Source organism: Petaurus breviceps, unplaced genomic scaffold (genome assembly GCF_028583685.1).
Source record: "Petaurus breviceps papuanus isolate PSGF00001 unplaced genomic scaffold, PetGlider_PUasm1.0 90849, whole genome shotgun sequence".
NCBI classification, from domain to species: Eukaryota; Metazoa; Chordata; class Mammalia; order Diprotodontia; family Petauridae; genus Petaurus; species Petaurus breviceps.
In genome coordinates, this window is record NW_027187361.1 from 16,855,906 (window position 1) to 16,875,952 (window position 20,047).

Sequence of the window (20,047 nt, forward strand, 5' to 3'; positions counted from 1 at the left end):
GACAAACTGATATTATTTTTAAAAAATTAATTAACTAATTAATTTTTAGTTATCAACATTCACTTTTATTTGTAAGATTTTGAATTCTAAAATTTCCCCCTCCTTCCCCTTCCTCCTCCCCAAGATGTCATGAAAGCTGACATAAGCTATACATGGACAATCATATTAAACATACTTCCACATTAGTCATGTTGTGAAAGAAGAATCAAAACCAAAAGGAAAAAACACAGGAAAGAAAAACAGAAAAAAAGAGAGCAAATAGTATGCTTTGGTTGCATTCAGTCTCCATAGTTCTTTCTCTGGATGTAGCTAGCATTTTCCATCATGAGTCTTTTGGAATTGTCTTAGATCATTGCATTGATGAGAAGGGCTAAGTCCATCAAAGTTGGTCACTGCACAATGTTGCTGTTACCGCATACAATGTTCTCCTGGTTCTGCTCACTTCCTTCTGCAGCAGTTCATGTAAGTCTTTCCAGGTTTTTCTTAAATCTGCCTGTTCATCATTTCTTATGGAATAAGAGTACTCCATTATGTTCATATACCACAACTTGTTCAGTCATTTCCTAATTGATGCTATCCCCACAATTTCCAATATTTTGCCACCATGAAAAGGGCTGCTATAAAATTTTTTTGTGTGCATGTGGGTCCTTTTCCACATTTATGATTTCTTTGGGATATAGACATAGAATATTGCTGGATCAAAGGATATGCAGCATTTTATAGCCTTTTGGGCATAGTTCCAAATTGCTCTCAGTTCGCAACTGTACCAACAATGTTTCAATTCTCCCACATATTCTCCCAAACTGATATTCTTAAAGCAAAGATGTGACTAAGTCATCCCAACCCACCCCCACTCAAAAATCTTTCATAGCTCTCTACTGTCTCCAAGAAAGTAAAGAAGAATTAAGAAGCCTTGGGGCAGCCAGGTAGCACAACGAGTAAGAGCACTGGCTCCAGTGTCGAGATGACCTGGGGATTGAATCCCGGGCTCAGACACTTAGCACCCACCCAGAAACACCTGGCTGTGTAACCTTGAGCAAGTTACTTAACCCTGATTGCTTTAAAAAAAAAAGAATTAAGAAACCTCTTGATGATTGGGTAAAAGAAGAGAGCATAAAAGTTGACTTGAAACAACATTAAAAAAAAACTAACATCTTGGCAACTGGTTCCATCACTTCCTGGCAAATAGAGAGAGAAGAAATGGAAGCAATGTCCAATTTCATGTTCTTATGCTCAAAGATCACTGCAGATGGTGACTGCAGTCATGAAATTAAAAGACACTTGCTCCTTGGAAGGGAAGCTATGGCAAATCTGGACAGCATACTAAAAAGCAGAGATATCACCTTGCTGACAAGCGTCTGTCTGTACAGTAAAAGCTATGATTTTTCTAGTAGCAATGTATGGCTGTGAGAATTGGACCAAAAGGAAAGAGGAGTACCACAGAATCTATGCTTTCAAATTGTGGGGCTGTTATGGGAATGGGAATTTAAGATCTTCTGTGCCCCAGGCCCTTTGATAGGCTTAAAATGACTCCGAGAACCTTCATTGATTTGAAAATATACTCTGCCCCCTAGTAGGCTGAATGTGGTCACACGGAACTGCGGCGGCAGGCTTGGTTTTCAGGAATGCCCATGCCTTGGTGCTGTGTGATTGGGCAGTGGGTCAAGAGGGCTGTGACATTCTCTGAGCCAGGAGAAGGTTATATATACCCTGATGTGAGGTTTTGCTTTGGGGCTCACTTTGAGAAGAGTTGTGTGATTTGACCAGATGAGACTCTGGGCAGCCATTGAACTCCCCCGGTTTTGAAAACCCAGATGTTGGTGCTTCCCTCTCTGGTCACTGTGACTAGATATGGAGACAGCTGGAAGCCTGTCTGCTGAAATGTTTCTCTGTCTTCTTATAACTTCTGCTTGTAACCTGTCTATATACTCTGAAGTTCAGGTTGCTGACTTTTCCCCCTGAACTAGGTAAATGATATGTTTGATTGATTAAAGCAAGATTGTTAACCTATTTTGAGTTGCTTTCCTTTAGAAAAGCAGATCTAAGAACCTGTGTTGACAGCCATCCTGGGGACTCTGGGGTGCTTGCTGCTACAGGGGCTGGAGAGAAGACTTTTGGAGTTCCTTGGGCTTCAAGGAGATCAAATCAGTACTTAAAGAAATTGATCCCAATTATTCACTGGAAGGTCAAATATTGAAGTTGAAACTTAAATATTTTGGCCACATAATGAGAAAGTGAGACTCTTTGGAAAAGACCAAAAGTTGTGCAAGATTGAAAAGGGCAGGCAGCTAGGTGGCGCAATGAATAGAGCACTGGCCCTGGAGTTAGAAGGACCTGAGTTCAAATGTGGCCTCAGACACTTAACACTTACTAGCTGTGTGACCTTGAGCAAGTCACTTAACCCCAATTGCCCTGCCTTCCCCCCCTAGAGAAAAGTCCCCCCCACCAAAAAAGATTAAAAGGGGACCCCAGAAAATAAGACGGAGAGTGTCATAAAAGCAACTTGGACAGACTTTGACAGATACAGTAGGATAGTAGGGGTATAGTCCTTGCTATAAGTCCATGGGGTCACAAAGAGTGAGACATGATTGAACAATAACAACATCGTTTCCAAGATAAAATACACAATCCTCAGGTGAACATTTAATTTAGGCCCAACACAATTTGGCTTCCACTTATGTTTCCAGTGTTATTTAGTATGACTCCCCTTCACTCACCCTCCAAAGCTGCAAACTAGTTCTCTAGATGTTCTCCAGGCAGGCTATTTTATCTCCTAATTCTGTATCGTTGAACATATAGTCAAATCCCTAAGATCCGGAATGTGATTTTTTTTCTCCATCCCTTAGAATCTCTAGCTTCCTTTCACAGCTCAGGTGTCACTTCCCACAGGGGCTTCTTTCCTGGTCTCTCTAGCTGTTGATACACTTTCCTCTTCGAAATGACTTTCAGTCAGTCAGTCAACAAGCATTTATTGAGCAGGGAACGGCACTTTCGTAGTTCTGGGGTTGTATCTAGTCAGCTCTCCCACGTGTTGTAAGCTCCAGAGTGTCTGGCACATAGCCGATGCTTAATAACTGTTTATTTATTATTCACTATTGGGAAAACAGACTATTCTTTCCTGGCTTGAGTAATGGCTTAAAGAAACAGTAACAAAAACTGCAGCTTATAAGAAGAAACAAGTACAGCTAATTGTTTTCTTTTTAATCTTTGTATTGCTAGCACCTAGACTAATGTTGTGCATATATAATAGATGCTCAGTTTGTTGAATTGAATCAAATTAATTCTATTCTAATGCTATGACTGATGCTGCTGCTGCAAATGAATCTTTTCTTGTTTTATCTTGATAGGAATGCTCATTAGGGCACAAGTGTAATTTGAAGGTTTTGTTGTTATTTGAGTCTTAGAAAGGAAGCCTCCAGCAAGACATGCTGGATTCTTCCAGATTTTACTAGACCTTTCAACCTCAATAGCTGGGTGGGGATATCTAACCTGCCAAATTCAAAAAGGAAGAAAATTACTTGTCATTCTTTTGGCATTAGCCAAAGGAGTCTTCCAGTACTTTCTCAGGAAAGAGGAGGATTTCTTCATGAAGCATTTGGATTTGGGCTGAATGACTAAGATTGTTAACACTTGCCAAATTTAATTTTAGGGTTTTATTTTTATGACAGTGCAAAAATTGGGGAAAGTAAATATTTTGTTGATATTTGACAGCCATTTTATGGGTTCTCTTACACTACAGCTGCATTTGGCAGTGCTTTATTATATCCTTTAAAGGAGTAAGCAAAAATGAAGTTGGTATATTTTAGCTTAAGATGATACCATTTAACCTAGATTTGAGAAGACAATGACATGGTTAGAGGACCCAGACCTCTCGTTTCTAATTTGTTATTCTTGGAACTGGGGCTTCCTGGTAGCCAATGGGAGCAAGGCTCCATCAGAGTCTCTCACTTGGGAGAAAGCGCAGGAGTCCCAGGAACCTCTAGTCCTTTGAGAAGTCACAGGAACTTCTGGCATTTCTAATTGCTTCCCCCAGATAAATATTCTCCTGCAGGAGTGTACAATGAAGTTTCCTTGTAGTCCAGAAATCACTTTAAATATCCTTCCCCATCTTTCCCCCTTTAGAAAATAAAACACAAATTCCTTGACTTGGCACTCATGGCTCTTGAAAGCCTAGACCAGGGCTTCTTAAACTTTTCCCACTTGTGACCTCTTTTGGCCTGAGAAATTTTCACTGAGTATACAGGTACATAAAATAGGTATACAAATAAAGATATTTACTGATAATAAATCATGAAGAAATTTATTACAAAATAATTCTTTGGTATACATATAATTTTACCATTTATTAAAGATGAAAGCAAATCTGCATACTAACAAGATGGATGAATTAAATCTTGGTGGAATGCTTGATATTGTAGGATGTAGAGAATCTTCGACACTGATTTTATAATCATCAATGCTTAGGCTGCTTCACATAAATACACAGTACAAAATGGTAGAAGTATGTTTAGGGCCATTTCAGAAACTGTTGGAAGTTCTTTCCTAATCCCAAGCCAAAATTTATTTAATGATTTTGTATGTATAGTAAAAACATTGCAATTCACAACATATCTCGGATTTGAGCCAAGGTGTTTCTGGCAGCATTCATTTGCACTGAGTGGCATGATGGCATGTGGTGGCTTCAGAACCAAGGCTGCATTGACGTTGCATGGTGCAACCTGGGCAAGGTCTGCCAGAAATATCTCAGATTCATTATGCATTTGATTTTGAATTGTTTTGGTCATTCCATGTTCAGAAAGCTTTTGCTCTACCAAATTTTTCACAATGCCTATATTCAGTTCCATGACCCCAGATGGGGTCAGGGCCCACGATTTAAGAAGTGCTAGCCTAGACTACATTTCCAGTCTTATCACCATATCAGCTTTACTGTCACATATTCTATATTTTAGTCAAATCTGATTACTCAAGATTTCCTCATTTCATTTCCTTATCCTATCCAGCCTTGGCTCCACCCAACATTTCTACCTGTTGAAATCTCTGTAGCAATGTGAGGTCCAGGTTGGGTGTCACCTCCTCCTTGAAGCCTTCTCTGAGTCCTTCAGCTATAAGTGATTTTCTCTTTCTCCAATTTCCTCATACTACGTTCAACTCTCTTCTATACTTTTAATTTGTGTCATATCTATTTTCTTATTCCAGCCACTAAAATGTAAGCTTCTTACATAAGGACTGTATCCCACTTGATTTTGGTATTCTTGCATAGTACGTTGCCCATAGGTGCTTTTAAAATGGGTGTTGAATTGAATTGTCAAAACAGTCTCATTACTTTACATTGCACATACTTCTAATGGGAACATACCTGAATACAAGCTCCTGTCTTTAACTTGCACAAACTGCAGACTAAAGACCATCGGCTAGGTGGGATGTGAGAGACTTTTGTGATTGGTTCCATCCTTTCAGGGCAGGCAATGCTGACCTGAAAAAAGCACAAATACCAGCATCAATTATCCTCCAAGTTCTGAAAGCATACCCTGTATGATATAGATTATTTCATAGGATGGTAAGAATCTGTAAAGATGAAAAGATAGGGTATTTCTTAATAAGGATAGAAACAATTAAGCCCAGAAAGAAAAGTAATTTGCCCCTGATCACTGTTCAGGCTAATCATTTTTGGCAAAGAAAATAATGCAGTGCCCCAAAAGTTTTAGTGCGCTTTTAAGCTTTAATAACTTGAAACACCTCTAAGACTTTTGGGACACTGTACAGAGAAGGGAGGTTGGAGAAAGTAGAAGTGTGGAGTGGGATGGCTGTTATTATACAAACTGGGAATATTTTATTTCATCAGGGACCAACAGAACTTGAGAAAATGGAAGAGACAGTAGAAAATCTCAGATCGTTATTGTGAAAAGACTGATACTCTCAGGAAGTAGGATAGTTTCACATAATGGGAAAATGATCATACGTAAATGGAAACAGTCAAAAAAAGATATATTTTAAAAGTAAATCCTCAAGCTGGGTTCAAATCTCTCCCTGACAACCTGTGTGACTTTGGACAAATTACAACCTCTCTTGGCTTTAAATATCTCAGCTATAAATAGAAAGGGTTTGATTAGATAGTCTTAAAAGTTATTTATTGCTATAAATTTATGATTTCATCATAAGTCATATCTTTCCATTTTAAGACTGAAGGGAAAAGGTTTCTTGAAATTTTTTATTCCCTTGCAAACCAGAGTTCAAACAATGGTAGCTAATTTCACCCTCCCCCCCCGCCACACACACACAAAGCACAAAGAGAAGCCTACTATAACATAATGAAGAATTCCCAGTAATAATAGTATTTTTTGCCATTGCAAATTTCACATACCACAGGAAAATTATTAAAAATTAGAAAGATGCATGTGACCTTGGGCAAGTCACTTAACCCCAATTGCCCTCCAAAAAAAAGAAAAAAAGTAGAAAGATGAGAGAGACCTTGAAAATCCTATAAAGATTAGAAACTAAGACAGATTTCCTGTTGAATGAGAAATCTCCAGTTATTTTTAAAGGAAGATTAATGAAGTGCTCCAGCAGTGGATAGAGTGTTGGACTTGGAGTCAGAAAGTCCTGAGTTCAAATCTAGCCTCACACACTAACTACCTGTGTGACCATGTGTAAAAAAAATCACTTAACCTCTGTTTGCCTCAGTTTCCTCAATTATAACATAAGGATAATTAACACCTACCTCCAGGGTTGTTGTGAGGATAAAATGAGATAATATTTGTAAAAAGAACTTAGCACTCTGGAACATAGTAGGTACTATATGATAACTGTTCCTTTCCCCATTATCTTCCCTTCTGTGTGCAAATAAATACACACATACACACACACCCGACAAAACGTCACTAGACTCGTGACATGACAGTTTCTGAAAACATTAACATCAAGACTGTTGTGTTTTCTGAAAGGGAACGGCTCCCTGCAAGACCAGCTGTCCTATATCAATCTTGCCTGTATGTATTTGTTTGCATGTTGTCTTTCCCATGACTCTGTGAGTTCCTTGAGAGCTTGCAAGGACTGTCTTTTGCTTTTTTTGTATCACCAGTGATTAGCAGAGTGCCTGGCACATAGCCAATGCTTAATAACTGTTTATTTTTTATTCACTATTGGGAAAACAGATTATTCTTTCCTGGCTGGAGTAATGGCTTAAAGAAACAGTAAAAGAAACTGTAGCTTACAAGAACAAACAAGTACAGTCTTCCCTGACTTTCACTGGGGTTAGGGTCACAGAACTCCTGGGGATGTGAAAAGCTGTGAATGTCTAAGGTCCGCCCCAAACTTTTATTTTTAATAATTTTGATCAAATTTATTTAGCACACAAAACAAATGATGCACACTGTGCCCATTAAAAAAATTGCAGTTTCTGTGAGAGAGATGAGTGTCTTGCACACTAGGTGGAGTCTTTGTTGGTGTAGCTGCAGTTACAACTGTTACATGGATTTCCTTCTCTTACTAAAAAGCACAACATACAAAGAACAGGGCAGGAGAAAATCAAGTGATTGAGTCTTTGACTCAGAGAAAAAGCAGAGGATTCCCAAAGAGGGGCCAAGGCCTGTGGTTCTTTCACTGAAATTTTACCAAAATTCAACTACTTATAATCAATGTGTATATGTATATTTATGGGAGTAAATAAATGAGAAACTAAATTAATAATGTACAACATTTGTACATTTATGGCTTTCTAAATTATTTAATTTTCTTTATAAATGTGTGTTGTCTGTGATTTTCCATAGTACACCACTAATCTCAAAAAATTCTCATTTAACTTATCAATGGCCAGCCCACAAATGACCAAAACCACAAATGTGAAATTGGTGCATGTTGAGGGATGACTGCATAAAGTCTTAATTATTAAATCACAGAACACTATTCTATCAGGTATTTAATATAGTTGCAGATTAAAATATATTAAAAGACATTATGATTCACTCTGGTATAAAATTGAATTCTGTGATTAAACTGAGAGCTTGAAGTCTTCCACTGAAGTTACTCCAGTGTGTCATCAGAGTGGGTTGAACCTGGATTCTCAGAGACTTCATTGTAGAGCTCAAACTCTGGAATTTCTTCATCATGGCTTTTAGGCAGACCAATCATTCTTAGGTTATCTCTCCTGGATTTATTCTCCAGGTCAGTTGTTTCTCCAGTGAGATATTTTATACTTCTAATTTTTCAATCTTTATGTTTTGTTTGACTGACTCTTGATGCATCATAGAGTCCTTAGATTTGATTTGACTAATTTTAATTTTAGCGAATTTATTTTCCTCAGTTAGTTTTTGAAGCTCGTTTTTTGGGAGGTATTTTCTCCAATTAGATTTTGGACCTCCCATCCCAGTTCACAAATTTTACTTTTTAAGGATTTGTTTTCTTCAGTGAAATTTTTTTTCAATTTGATCAATGTAGACTTAAATTTATCTTCTACCTCTCTAATTTAGCTTTTAAAATCTTTCTTGAGCTCCTCCAAGAATGCTTTTTGGGCTAGAGTCCAGTTCATATTTCTTTCTGTGGTCTCAGGTGTGGGTATAGAGTCCATGTTGTCCCCCGAATTTGGTTGTTCCTGCTCACTATAAAAGGATCGCATTGTTCTTGATTTCAGATTCCTTCTTGCCCATTGTGATTGCCTATGTCCTGAATGTTTAGAGTAGATTTCTGCTTCTGGGGTACAGATGTACTGTGCTTCTCAGGCTGGGAGCTAGGGGTTTGGTTGTTGACTTTGTGTGCTGTAGCCTCTGGGTATTTAGACTGAGGCCAAGGCCAGGACTCTCAGTGTTTCCCCTGTGTTACCCTGAAGCTCACAGAGTAACCTGTGGGGGAGGGGTGGTCTGGCCACTTCAGGTTTCTGCCTCTGTGTCCCTGGGCTACAGTTCATGGAGCCTCAGCAGCTGGTAGCAAGCCGTTCTGGAGTCTGCAGATTCCCCTGGTGGTGCTAAAGCACTCCTGGGCTTCTGTTGTTGGAGCTTTCTGGCTCCACCCCCTGGGCTTCTCCTGAGATCTCCTGCTGGTCAGCTGAGGTGGGGCTTGTTGGGACACCACCTGCCTTTCACTTCAGGCTCTAGCACAGCTTCAGTTACACACTTCCTCTAAGACTCCCAAGCCTGAGGTTGTTTCCACCATTTGAGGATTTTATACTGAGTAGGGCATTTATCCCTGGGTTTTCAGAGTCAGGGAGGGGGATTAGAGGAGCTAGGATTTCCTCTGCCATCTTGGCTCCCAGTCATTCAGGTAGGTGATTTTTAGTTTAGCTATCCAGACTGCGGACTGATAGCCCCATCAGAAGCTGCTGCTGTGGGCTCTTTTACCCAGCTCCAACAGATCTTCTGCCCTGCAATGAGACATCTACAAATCACCCTTGGAGTGGGTGAATTCTCTGGCCAGGCCAGCGCTCACTCTGTTGTAGCGTACTCTTAGGTCCACGCTGGTGCAGCCCCCATGTGCTCCGTGCTCCCCCTGCCCAGACCTATGGGGGGCTCTCTTGGGCTGGGAATCTGCTACACTCCGCCTCCCAATGGATTCCATCACTCTAAAATCTGTTCAGATTCACTTTTTAGAGTTTAGTGATGGAATTCATGGAGGAGCTTAGAAAAGTTCCTGCTTCTGTTCCACCATCTTGGCTCTGCCCCAAACTCTGGAATTTCTTACCAAGCTAGAATAGCTACAAAGGTGATCCCAGTGAGAGGCTACAAGTATGTCATCTCAGAATAGCCTTGCTGAGTTTGGAAAGACCCAGAAGATGATCACAATGTGATGCATTATTTGGGGGGGGGGAGGGTGGGAGGGACTATTACTCATGAAGACCATTTACTAATATGCAAAATGATCAAGATTTGGTTGGGGTGGGGGGTTGACTCAACTGTGATTAGTCACAGAGGAAACAGGTAGCAAAACTTGGGCTTGGACCCAAGTATTCTCATTCCAAAATGAAATCATAGATCTTTCAGAATACTGAAGAAGTATAGTGTTCAATAAATCAAGGGATTCATATGAAAGATTTCAGTATAAAAAGCTAGAGTTCAATTTGTGTTTTGGAGAGTTCAATTCAGACATCTCTTCAATAACTGGTTTTGGAATTGGTTTTGTTGGTAGTATCTCATTGTTTTAGGTATTAAAATGGGTAGAAGTAAATGCCATACTTGCTTAAAGTCAAAATCAGGCAAGTCAGAGGAAAAGCAATGTTCCTACAGTTGCCATAGAACTGCTGGAATTTGGTGGATAGGAGGTGGGCTAAATCAACATATAAATTAAGAAAATTATTTCTACTTTAGGTCAGAATTTCAGATTTAGTTTTATGGTTGTTCAATATCATAAGAGGAAGCTTGGCTTAGGAGTCAGAAGTGCTGGCTTCCTCTCTCATATCTGCCACTACCTAGCTATGTGATTCTAGGAATATCACTTCATTTCTCTGGGCCTCAGTTTCCTCATCTGTAAAATGAGGGTACTGAACTAGAAAATCATTTATTCAATTTTGATGTTCTATGATGCCATTACTATTTCCTCACACATCTTTAATGGAATATTCCATTGAATTTCCTTGGTAAAACAAATACAGCAAAAGGTTCAAAGGAGAAAAATTCATTTAGTCGCTCCTATATCTACGGGACAAAAATAAATGTTAACCAGCTGCAGGCCTGATTCTGAATCTTTTACATAGGAGAACTAAAAAGGAAGGAAATGTATTTTAACATGATTTTATCTAGGTAATTTGATGCTAAGACAATGGCTTCTATCAGTAAGTTATATTTTATCTTTGTCAGGTTGCTTGATACAATACTCACTGCCCTGATGACAACAGTAATGAGCATGGCTAAAGAGGCTGGGAAGTGGAACAAATTGCTGATGAGATATCATCAGCTAAATGTGAATTAAAGTCTCCAATCTTCTAGTGATGCAGGTGCACTGTGGCTCAGATTTTCTGGGTCAGATCTGTGCAGACAATGAACCAAAGCAGCTAAGTGGAAAAGTGAACAGAGGGCTAGGCCTGGAGTCAGGAAGACCTGAGTTCAAATGAGGCCTCAGAAACTTACCAGCATGTGACCCATGGCAAGTCATTTAACTTCTGCTTGCCTCAGTTTCCTCATCTGTAAAATGGGGATAATAAGAACACCCACTCTCAGGGTTGTTGTTAGGATCGAGTGAGATAATGGTTGCAAAGTGCTAGGCACATAAAGTTAGTGATGATAAGCTATGATAGTACAGTGGACAGACTGTTGGATTAGGAGCCAAGGAGGCCAAATTCAAATTCCATATCTGACCATTTCAGCTGTGTGACTATGGGCAAGTCACTTAATCCCTTTGAGGATCAGTTTCTTTATCTGTAAAATATGGCTACAGATACTTGTACCTACTTCAGAGGGTAGTTGTGACAATGAAGTGAGATAATGTACATAGCTTTGCAAGCTTGAAAGTACCATATAGACTTATCATCAGTTTAACATATATGTATGTGTATATGTACATATGTTTGCACGTGTATATACATATATAGATTATTTCCCCCACAGTTCACAAAGTAGACTTGTCACAACTCCCCTGTGAAGTAAGTAGTCATATATATTATACTCTAGGTTATAATGAGATAAGAAAGCAGGTTCAAAGTCTTGATGCAACTTGCCTGTGGTCATATAGGGTAGATGGCAAAGCTGGGGCCTGAAGCCAGGTCTGGACTCCACGTTTGTCTTCTAGTTTATAGTTGTTGCACAGGCAGCCGCCGTATGTTTAGAATAGAATAGGAGAACCACAAGAAGGGGGAATAGAAAGGTGGCTTAAGAAATGCCCTGGATCTTGATTTACAATGATCCGACACAGGTGTGGACCACAGAAAAATGGGTTATCTCTTTTGAACTACTGCAAATCATGAGGCAAGGCAGTCATAAACAGTGATAAGCTCTGTAAACAATGTTAAATCAAAAGCCGACCTTTGTGTGGTCACATTGTGGACAGAAATGCTGGTCGTGGCTTTGCTTTTTTTAGGCGCTCCCACAAACTCAGATATTAACCATTGACCATATCTTTAAATCAGAAGAGCAATATTATGCATATGTGTAGATGCAAATATCCTTCTAGCAAATCCATGGCACATCTATAGAAAAAGAAAGGGTCCTCAGGAGAAGGTTTAAGAATGACCTTGAATGGATTTTTACCTCTGGAATCCATAAGGCGCAACTGACATGAGCCCATTTAGTCCCCGTCCTGGTGGCCTTCATGGCTCCGCCTCTCTTGGGACACAAAAGACACTGAGGATGAATGCCCAGAACACAGGTACGACATAACCAGCTTCCTTCTGGAACCTTGAGAATGCCGTAACACGCCTTGGAATATAAGAAAAAAGTCTTGTCAATATTCTCACAGATAATGAAAGAACAGACAAACATTTTTTATATCATATACACCAATAACAAAACCCGTTTTTAGGGGAAAGACACAACTAACAATTAAGCAAGCTTATTGGGAACTTAGTTTAAAAAACAACAACAAACAAACAATAACCACCAACCAGACTTGGAAATTAGGGTTAGCATACATTTGACTTAGTCTGCAGTGGGGTACAATGACAACTGATTGTCAGAATGACTTCCGGGATTTGTAAGATTCCTAAGTCATTGAAGAAAGAAAAGGTCAGCTACATAGTCAGTGTATATACCCAATAAGGCAGAAGAGCAGAATTATGCATCTTAGATAGGTCTATAACAGTATTAAAACGAAGATTTGTCTAGTTAATCCTCAGATGAAATGAAAATTAAATGAATTGGATCATCCCACTTTAGGGGTGTATTCTGGTTCAATGAGATTTTGTTGTACCATAGTTCTCCTTGAAATCAACTCTGAAATTTCTGTGACCCAAATTTAACCTATCTTTTATCCAATTAATTTCCAGTTCCTCCATCAAGAAGGGTTTGGTAATTGGCAGTACCTAACTACATACATATACACATTATACGTGTGTGTATACAAATATCTACACACATATCTACAAATTCTCTATTTTCCCAAAGTCTATTTTAGACTAGTTGGGAAAAGAGACAGCAATTCAGATTTAGGAGCTATAGTGATCAATTCTGGATTTAATTATTTGGGAACTACTTTGACCTTAGAACCTTGTGGCAAATCGACTGAATGGAGAGATAGAGGGAGAATGCAGAAAGGAAATGACTGAAAAGTTATTCATGTACTATTTTTTAAAAAGAATTTCTCCACACTAGAAAGGCTAGATAGAAATATTAGAGTATTTAAAAACATATTCAATTAAAAATTCTCAAATCTGGGAAAATGAGAATTTTTTAGATACTAATATCATAAAATTCTATATACAAGTGTTTATAGATGTGTACTTTTTTTTTTTTCAAAATATGAGGACCTCATTCAAAAGTTATGTCTAAACCAATACATTTGGGCCTCAATGGCCTTGTGCAAAAACAGACTAATACCAAATAACTCTCAAAGGATAAGACAAAGCAAGGTATGCTAAATAAATGTTCAGGGCCTACATTAAAAAACTGAATCTATAGCACTTGCAAAATACTTCACATAAAACACTTTAAAAATAACTAAGAATGTCCCTGTCACAATTTAAATATAATATAGCATTAATGCAATCCATCTTCAAAACTAATTGAATCCACACTCTACATATGTTTTGTCAGAAAGTCTTAGGATCAAGAGACCTAAGTTTAAGTCTTATTCAAACACTTATTTGCTATGTATCTATAGGTAAGTCACTTAACTTCTCTGGGCTTTACTTTCCTCATTTGGGAAATAGATAAAATACTTGCCCTATTTCAGTGCTGTTGGAAGGAAAGCACTTGGTAAACCTCCAGTGCTATAGATCGGTTATTTTTGTTATATAGAATGCCATTCTGAAGAAGGTCCATAATTAGAATAGAGCCATTGAGGGTAATGGCTCAAAGTGAACATCATAATGAAAATACTTAAAGAAGAAATATATATATATATAATATGCATAAGTATGTGTACACACTTACGTATATATATATTTTAAATCTCAGCCATTCACAATCTTGTTTAAAAAAATTTACTGAATATGATAAATAAGCCATATAATTCTTTAGTCAACAGAGGGCAGCCTAGCTTAAGTATTTTTTTTTAAATTACTGCATTGCATCTAGGACACAGTAAAATGGTAAGTTTCTACTTAACTCTAGTAAACGGATTTTTAGTTGAAGCTGTATGCAAACAGACTTTTATAGCTTGAACACATTTTCCAGCTGCCATTATCTAATATCTAGATTTATTACTATCACCTAGCCAGCTGAATGGCTCAGTGGATAGATAGAGTATTGGATCACAAGCCAGAAAGACCCAAGTTCAAATCCAGTCTCAGACACTTACTAGCTGTGTGACCCTGGGCAAAAAACTCATCTACTGTCTGCCTCAATTTTGTCGTCTAGAAAATAAATGCAGCTAATAATAGTACCTATCTCCTAAGGGTTGTTTTCACTTTAAAATGAGATAATGTTTGTAAGCACTTTTGCAAAGCCTAAAGTTTGCATCATCATCATCATTCCGCACCATCATTGGAAGGAGAAATTATTAGCTACAATTCTAGATAAACACTGATTCCATAGAGAAGAAAATGTGTGGAGATTCATTACCCTATCTTTCATTTTGGTATTTATTCTGGTTTGGTACCCACTGCCAGAGCCCAGACTAGAAAATGGTAAAGTCTATAACCACTTATCAAGAAGTGGGCTTAAAACAAACCCCCCCCCCACTTTTTATAAATACATATATGTTTACTGACAGAAAATTCTCTCATGGAACACATGTATTCATTTTGTGATGTCATATCTGTTGCAGGGAGGGCTTAAAGTCTCAGGTGGATGGGAACACACTTTGCCTATGCCCTGTTCCAGCTTTGCTAATTAGGTGAAGTCTGTGGCCTGGTTGGAGATACACTAATACATTCTTTCCCTTAAGTTCATTCTCATTAGACCTATTAAAAAAAGCTGCTAAAAGAGAAGCCTGCGAATGACCACTTTTTTTTTTTTTTTACTACTATGCAATATAAAATGTATCTGGCATACTTAGGAAAACAAGTTGAAAAGTTAAATATAAGAGAATAAAATAAATCAAACAACAAATATTTAGTTAGCACTTACTCTATGTAAAGTACTGAGGTTGGTAAAAAGGAATGTAAAAATCTTAGGTGAGGTCCCTCTACCATAAAAAATTTATTACCTAGGTAATTAGATAGGACATGCAGAAAGGAAACTTAACAAAATACAGTATATGAAAAGTGCCAAACAAGTTGTGAAGATAAGTGCTAGAAGAGGTTTGAGAAGGGAGAGAACTTGGAGTGATCATGGAAGACTTTACAGAGAAGATGGTATTTGAGCTGGGACGTGAACAGTAGTAGGTAGAATGTCTGCAGTTACAAAGTAAAGGAGCAGGTATTCCAGGCAGGATGCATTGTGAAAGCAAAGGCACAGAGCTGAAAAAAATGCCAGGTGTATTTGGGATACAGGGAGATTTAGGCAGAGTAGCACAGAAAAAAGAAAGCAGAATTTGCAGTTGAAGGATCTGGGTGCCCTTCTGCTTTACCACTTATCCATTGGGCAAGTCACATAGCCCCTCTGAGCCTCAGTCTCCTCATCTGTAAAATGAAGGGGTTGGATTAAATGGGCCTCTGAGGTCCCTTCCAACTCTAAATCTAGTATCCTTTGGGCAAATAAATTTTATTGAAGTACAGGATTTGGATAAGGGAGAAATAGGAGAAAAGGCTAGAAAGAGATGCAAAAACATCAGACTAGGAGCTCCAAAATTTGAGATCCACACACAGATCTGTCCCTCACTATGATCTTGCGTGGGTGATGATCTTGCGTGGGTGATGATCTTGCGTGGGTGATTTCACACTCTCTGAGCTTTAATTTCCTCATATTTGAAAAGTGAATAAAAGAAAACCTGTTTAGTCTCTTTTCACAGGGCTGTTGTCATCAAAAGAGATAATATAAAATATAAAGTCGCATACAAATGAAAGAAATCAATAAAGGTAAGTTGGGGTCAGTTCAGAGGACCTCAAAGGCCAGGCTAAGGATGTTAGCTTTTTTGTGGCAGGTAACAGGGAGAGAGGCCTGAAGATATTTATATATTTGATCAAAGGAATGAAAGACAAATAGCAGTTTTGAAAATCTGAGATTAGTGAGAATATGCAAGACAGATGACGGGAAGAAAATGTAAGTATAGAGGAAGATTGGTAGGCTATTTCAGTAATGAAAACATACAGAGAGGTGATAAGGACCCAGAATTTAACCACCAAAGACAAATCACCTGGACAATCGCAAGAGGCTTTACTTCTAGAAGATGTAAGAATTACTTTCTTCATATTCTTTCCTTTCACCCTGATATGAAGGTCACAGAAATCCATTCTTGAATGCAATGCCTTTAATTCAGAAAATTCTAAACATTGTGTAGTTGTGAACCATTGGTCTCACTAACCTGATGAACACAGATGTCACACTTATCACAGAACACCATATCATTCCCTTCTTCACTGTCTGGAGAACGGCACACATCACAGATGACATCTTCATCATACTCTATCCCCAGCCCTTCTTCTGTTTCAATAGCATGGGTCATATTTTCATGGCACTGGCGTTCCAAGACTTCTACTGTCTTTTCCATAGTGTTTTCATCAACTGTCCCACACCCTGCACAGAGATATAATCAGCCAATCAAACAGCAGGCATGTAAGTGCCTACTATGTGCCTGCAATTGAGGATGTGGGGAAAGGTATAAAGCATTCTTTTAAATAATATTTCAAAAAAGCTTTTGTGAGGGTTCTTTAAAATGTATACACACACAGACACTCTCCATGGAAGTTAATAGTTGGTTCCAAGAAAATAGGACTTTAGGAAAAAACAAAATTGCAGAAGTCAGTTAGTTCAATAGTAACAACAATATAATCAAAGATACATTACAGGGTAACCAAAATTCTGGTTATAAAAGATTAAAGTTGGTCTTTACAGAGGCCACATACTATAATAGGAACACCTAGATCCACTACCAATCTCAGCTATACAATGGTAAGTAAGTCTTTGAAACTTTTGAGGGACTCAGTTTCTTCACTTATAAAATGGGAAGGTTGAACTAGATAATTTTTAATGTCTCTGATATTATGGGCTTCTCTCATCAGAAGTGCTCATCTAATTGGGGGTTGTCACATTGCTTATTAGAGCATACATGAAAGACACAAATCAATCAAAAGCAATCAGTAAGTATTAATTAAGCACTTGTACAAGGCACCATAGGAGACCCTGAAATGCTAGGTGGTAAGGATACAAGTAAAAAAGAATTTTTAAAAGATGCCAAAATAATAATCCATCTATTAAAATGAATCTCAAGATGAAATGTTGGAGCTTTGAGAAGGATTAAGTGGCCTCAAAAAGGTCAGGGTAGAATTTTTCTGCAGACCTTGGATCCTTTTTAAAGGGGTAACACCTACCTGGTTGACCATAGGCCTAACTGAAACACACCTGAAATAGCATGAAGGCAGAGTGTATGAACTGATAACCCTGTCATCAAACTTCACCATGAATAAAAGCAGGATTAAAAGGAACTGGACCCAGCAGAACTATGCAAGACCAGTCTGAATCCCTAGGTGAGAACATGGTAGAATATAGTTTTTTATAAAATGTCCCTTCAGTCTTGGTATTCCTTCTACCCTTTCCACAATAAATTCTTGTTACCTTTGAAGACTTCCAAGATACCTTCAATGATCTTTTGTGAAGCTTTCTAACTTGAGTATTCAGAGAAGAAACCATTTTTTTCCAAAGAGAGAGAGAGAGGTGGAGACGGGGGGTGGGGGGGGGAAGGGAAAAGGAAGGAGAGGGAGGGAGAAAGAAGAAGAAAGGGAGAGAGAAAAGAGAGAGAGAGGGAGAATATAGTACAAATAATATTTCAGATACATATCTAACATGGGAAAGTAGGGAATGATAGTCGTAGCTATATATTTTGCAGTTTGAAAAAATATGTTTTAAAAATGAAGAGGGTAGGCAATGTTTGGCTTATCTCTCTGTTACTGTTTTGTGCAGGTAAAAGGCAATTTTGCGAGGATGGGTTTCTGCCTTGGAGAGGAGCCCAGGGCACATGTTTACTCTTCCACATCCTCCTTGCACTCTCTCTGTGAGAACTTGTGAGTAGGCAAAGAGGGGCTTCCATTCTCTCCCTCTACTTCTGTACTGTTTTCTTCTCTCTCTCCTTTCCCCTTCCTCCCATCTTTTTTTCCTCTCTCTCCTTTCCTCTTTCTCCCTATCTCTGTCTCTTTTCCCCTCTCTTGCATTTTTGTGTGTGTGTGTGTGTGTGTATCCAGGAGCTCAGCAAGAACAATCTAAGAGAATCCAGAGAAAGGTCTCTTTATTACTCTGTCCTATCTTACTAGGGTATTTGCACTACAAGTTGCCGTCTCCATTCCTGCCTTGAGTATTCTTTCTGTATGTGTGTGTCTTCTTCCCATTGTGAACCTTAGCACTGAACAACTCCTTTCTGTATGTTTTGTCTGCCTGACTTTATGTTGTAAGTTGTTAATGTTAAGTCCTCATTTAACTAGTATCTGATTGACCGAATTCCTATTTTGATAGGAAAATCCTTCTCTAATATATGACAAACTTCTATTTCAATTCTGTATGTTTGAAAAATGTATACTCTTGCTTTAAAGCTGATCTTATGAGAGTCATGGTTACAAAAGACTAAGGGTCACTATTGTTAAAGCTAAAATTCCCCAAGGTCTTGAGGCTCTTAGAATATGTATATAGAAGAAGCACATGTCCAGGAGAGGACAATTTCATAGAGAATGCCTTTAGAGACATTAAAATAAGAGGAGTATTGCTAGAGGACGGAGCAAGAAGAGGAAACAAATGACTAACCAAGGAATAAGAAACCAAGAATCAGTGACATCCTGAGAGATGGAAAGAAGGGATGGATTTTGTCTTCCAAGTAACTCCCTAACCCATAGTGAAAGATCTACCTAGAGACAGATGATGACTCTCAGATGAATTTGGACATAGTTTCTCAGGAAAAAAAAAATCTATTGTCCACAACTGAAGAAGATTCAATCAACCATCCGGAAGAAGAGAGCAATGGAAAGGTATTGAACCCCTTAGTGCAATCCATGGAAAAGAGAGGGTCATTGATTAGAACAATGTGAGGTTTGGAGGTGGGTGGCAGGATGAAGAATCAAATCTCCAAAGCCCCAGAGACTAAAGGAATAAAGCAATCAAGAAGACATTAACTTTGTAGCCTTAGATATTGAGCTAAAATTTTTTAAGGCTATTTTTTTCTGTTCTCTTTTCCTCCGTATTCCAGACATAGGGGGAAAAAATAATTTTACATTCACTTGTGGTCAATGGGACTGTTAATTAAGGGAACTATTTATAAAAGCTTAAACTCTTTAGAATATTTTACTCGTTACAAACAAATATTCAAAATTGACAGTAGGGGGCGCTCACCCAATTTTAAGGGATCGGCTGAAGGACATAGCCAGGAATTGGACTGTCCCTGATTATAATGTAATAAGAACATTACCTGAGGTGGGCAACTTTACCAGGAGGTTTGCTTCTAAATCCCTAAACACCAGAAGTACAAACAGCTGCTTGACACACAAATTAAGGAATGTGCATTAGCACAGCATGGAGGAAAGACCACTTCACTAGGGAAGCAGAGGGCCTAGGCATCAGAACGCATGGGTTGAACCAGATCTGTCATTATCTATCTGTGTAACCAAGGACAAGTCATTTTTACCTCTATGGGCCTCTGTTTCCTCATTTGTAAAATAAGGGGACTGGGCTAGGTGATCTTAAAGGTCTTCCGGGCAGAAAAACTACCATTAACATTAAAACTACTTTAACCATTCTGGTTCCTCTCTAAAATACCATAAGGCTTTGAAAGCATATCATTGAAATTTATAATCTGGTAAATTTTAATAACCAGAGCAATAAAAAACATTAAAATCATGCAAATCTTTTTTTTTTTTAAAGCAATTGGGGTTAAGTAACTTGCTCAAGGTTAC

General features: G+C 38.4%; 1 protein-coding gene across 5 annotated transcripts in view; it reads right to left on the reverse strand.

Annotated features, from left to right (window-relative positions):
- JADE3 (jade family PHD finger 3) overlaps positions 1–20,047 on the reverse strand; it is a 193,385-nt gene that overhangs the window by 19,614 nt on the left and 153,724 nt on the right. For all 5 annotated transcript variants that reach the window (XM_069072928.1, XM_069072926.1, XM_069072925.1 and 2 more), the window contains 3 exons: positions 16,480–16,691; positions 12,168–12,335; positions 5,357–5,473 (listed from right to left, as the gene is read on the reverse strand). In XM_069072928.1, the coding sequence (XP_068929029.1) occupies positions 5,357–5,473; positions 12,168–12,335; positions 16,480–16,691 (497 nt within the window). The remainder of the gene's footprint in view (positions 1–5,356; positions 5,474–12,167; positions 12,336–16,479; positions 16,692–20,047) is intronic.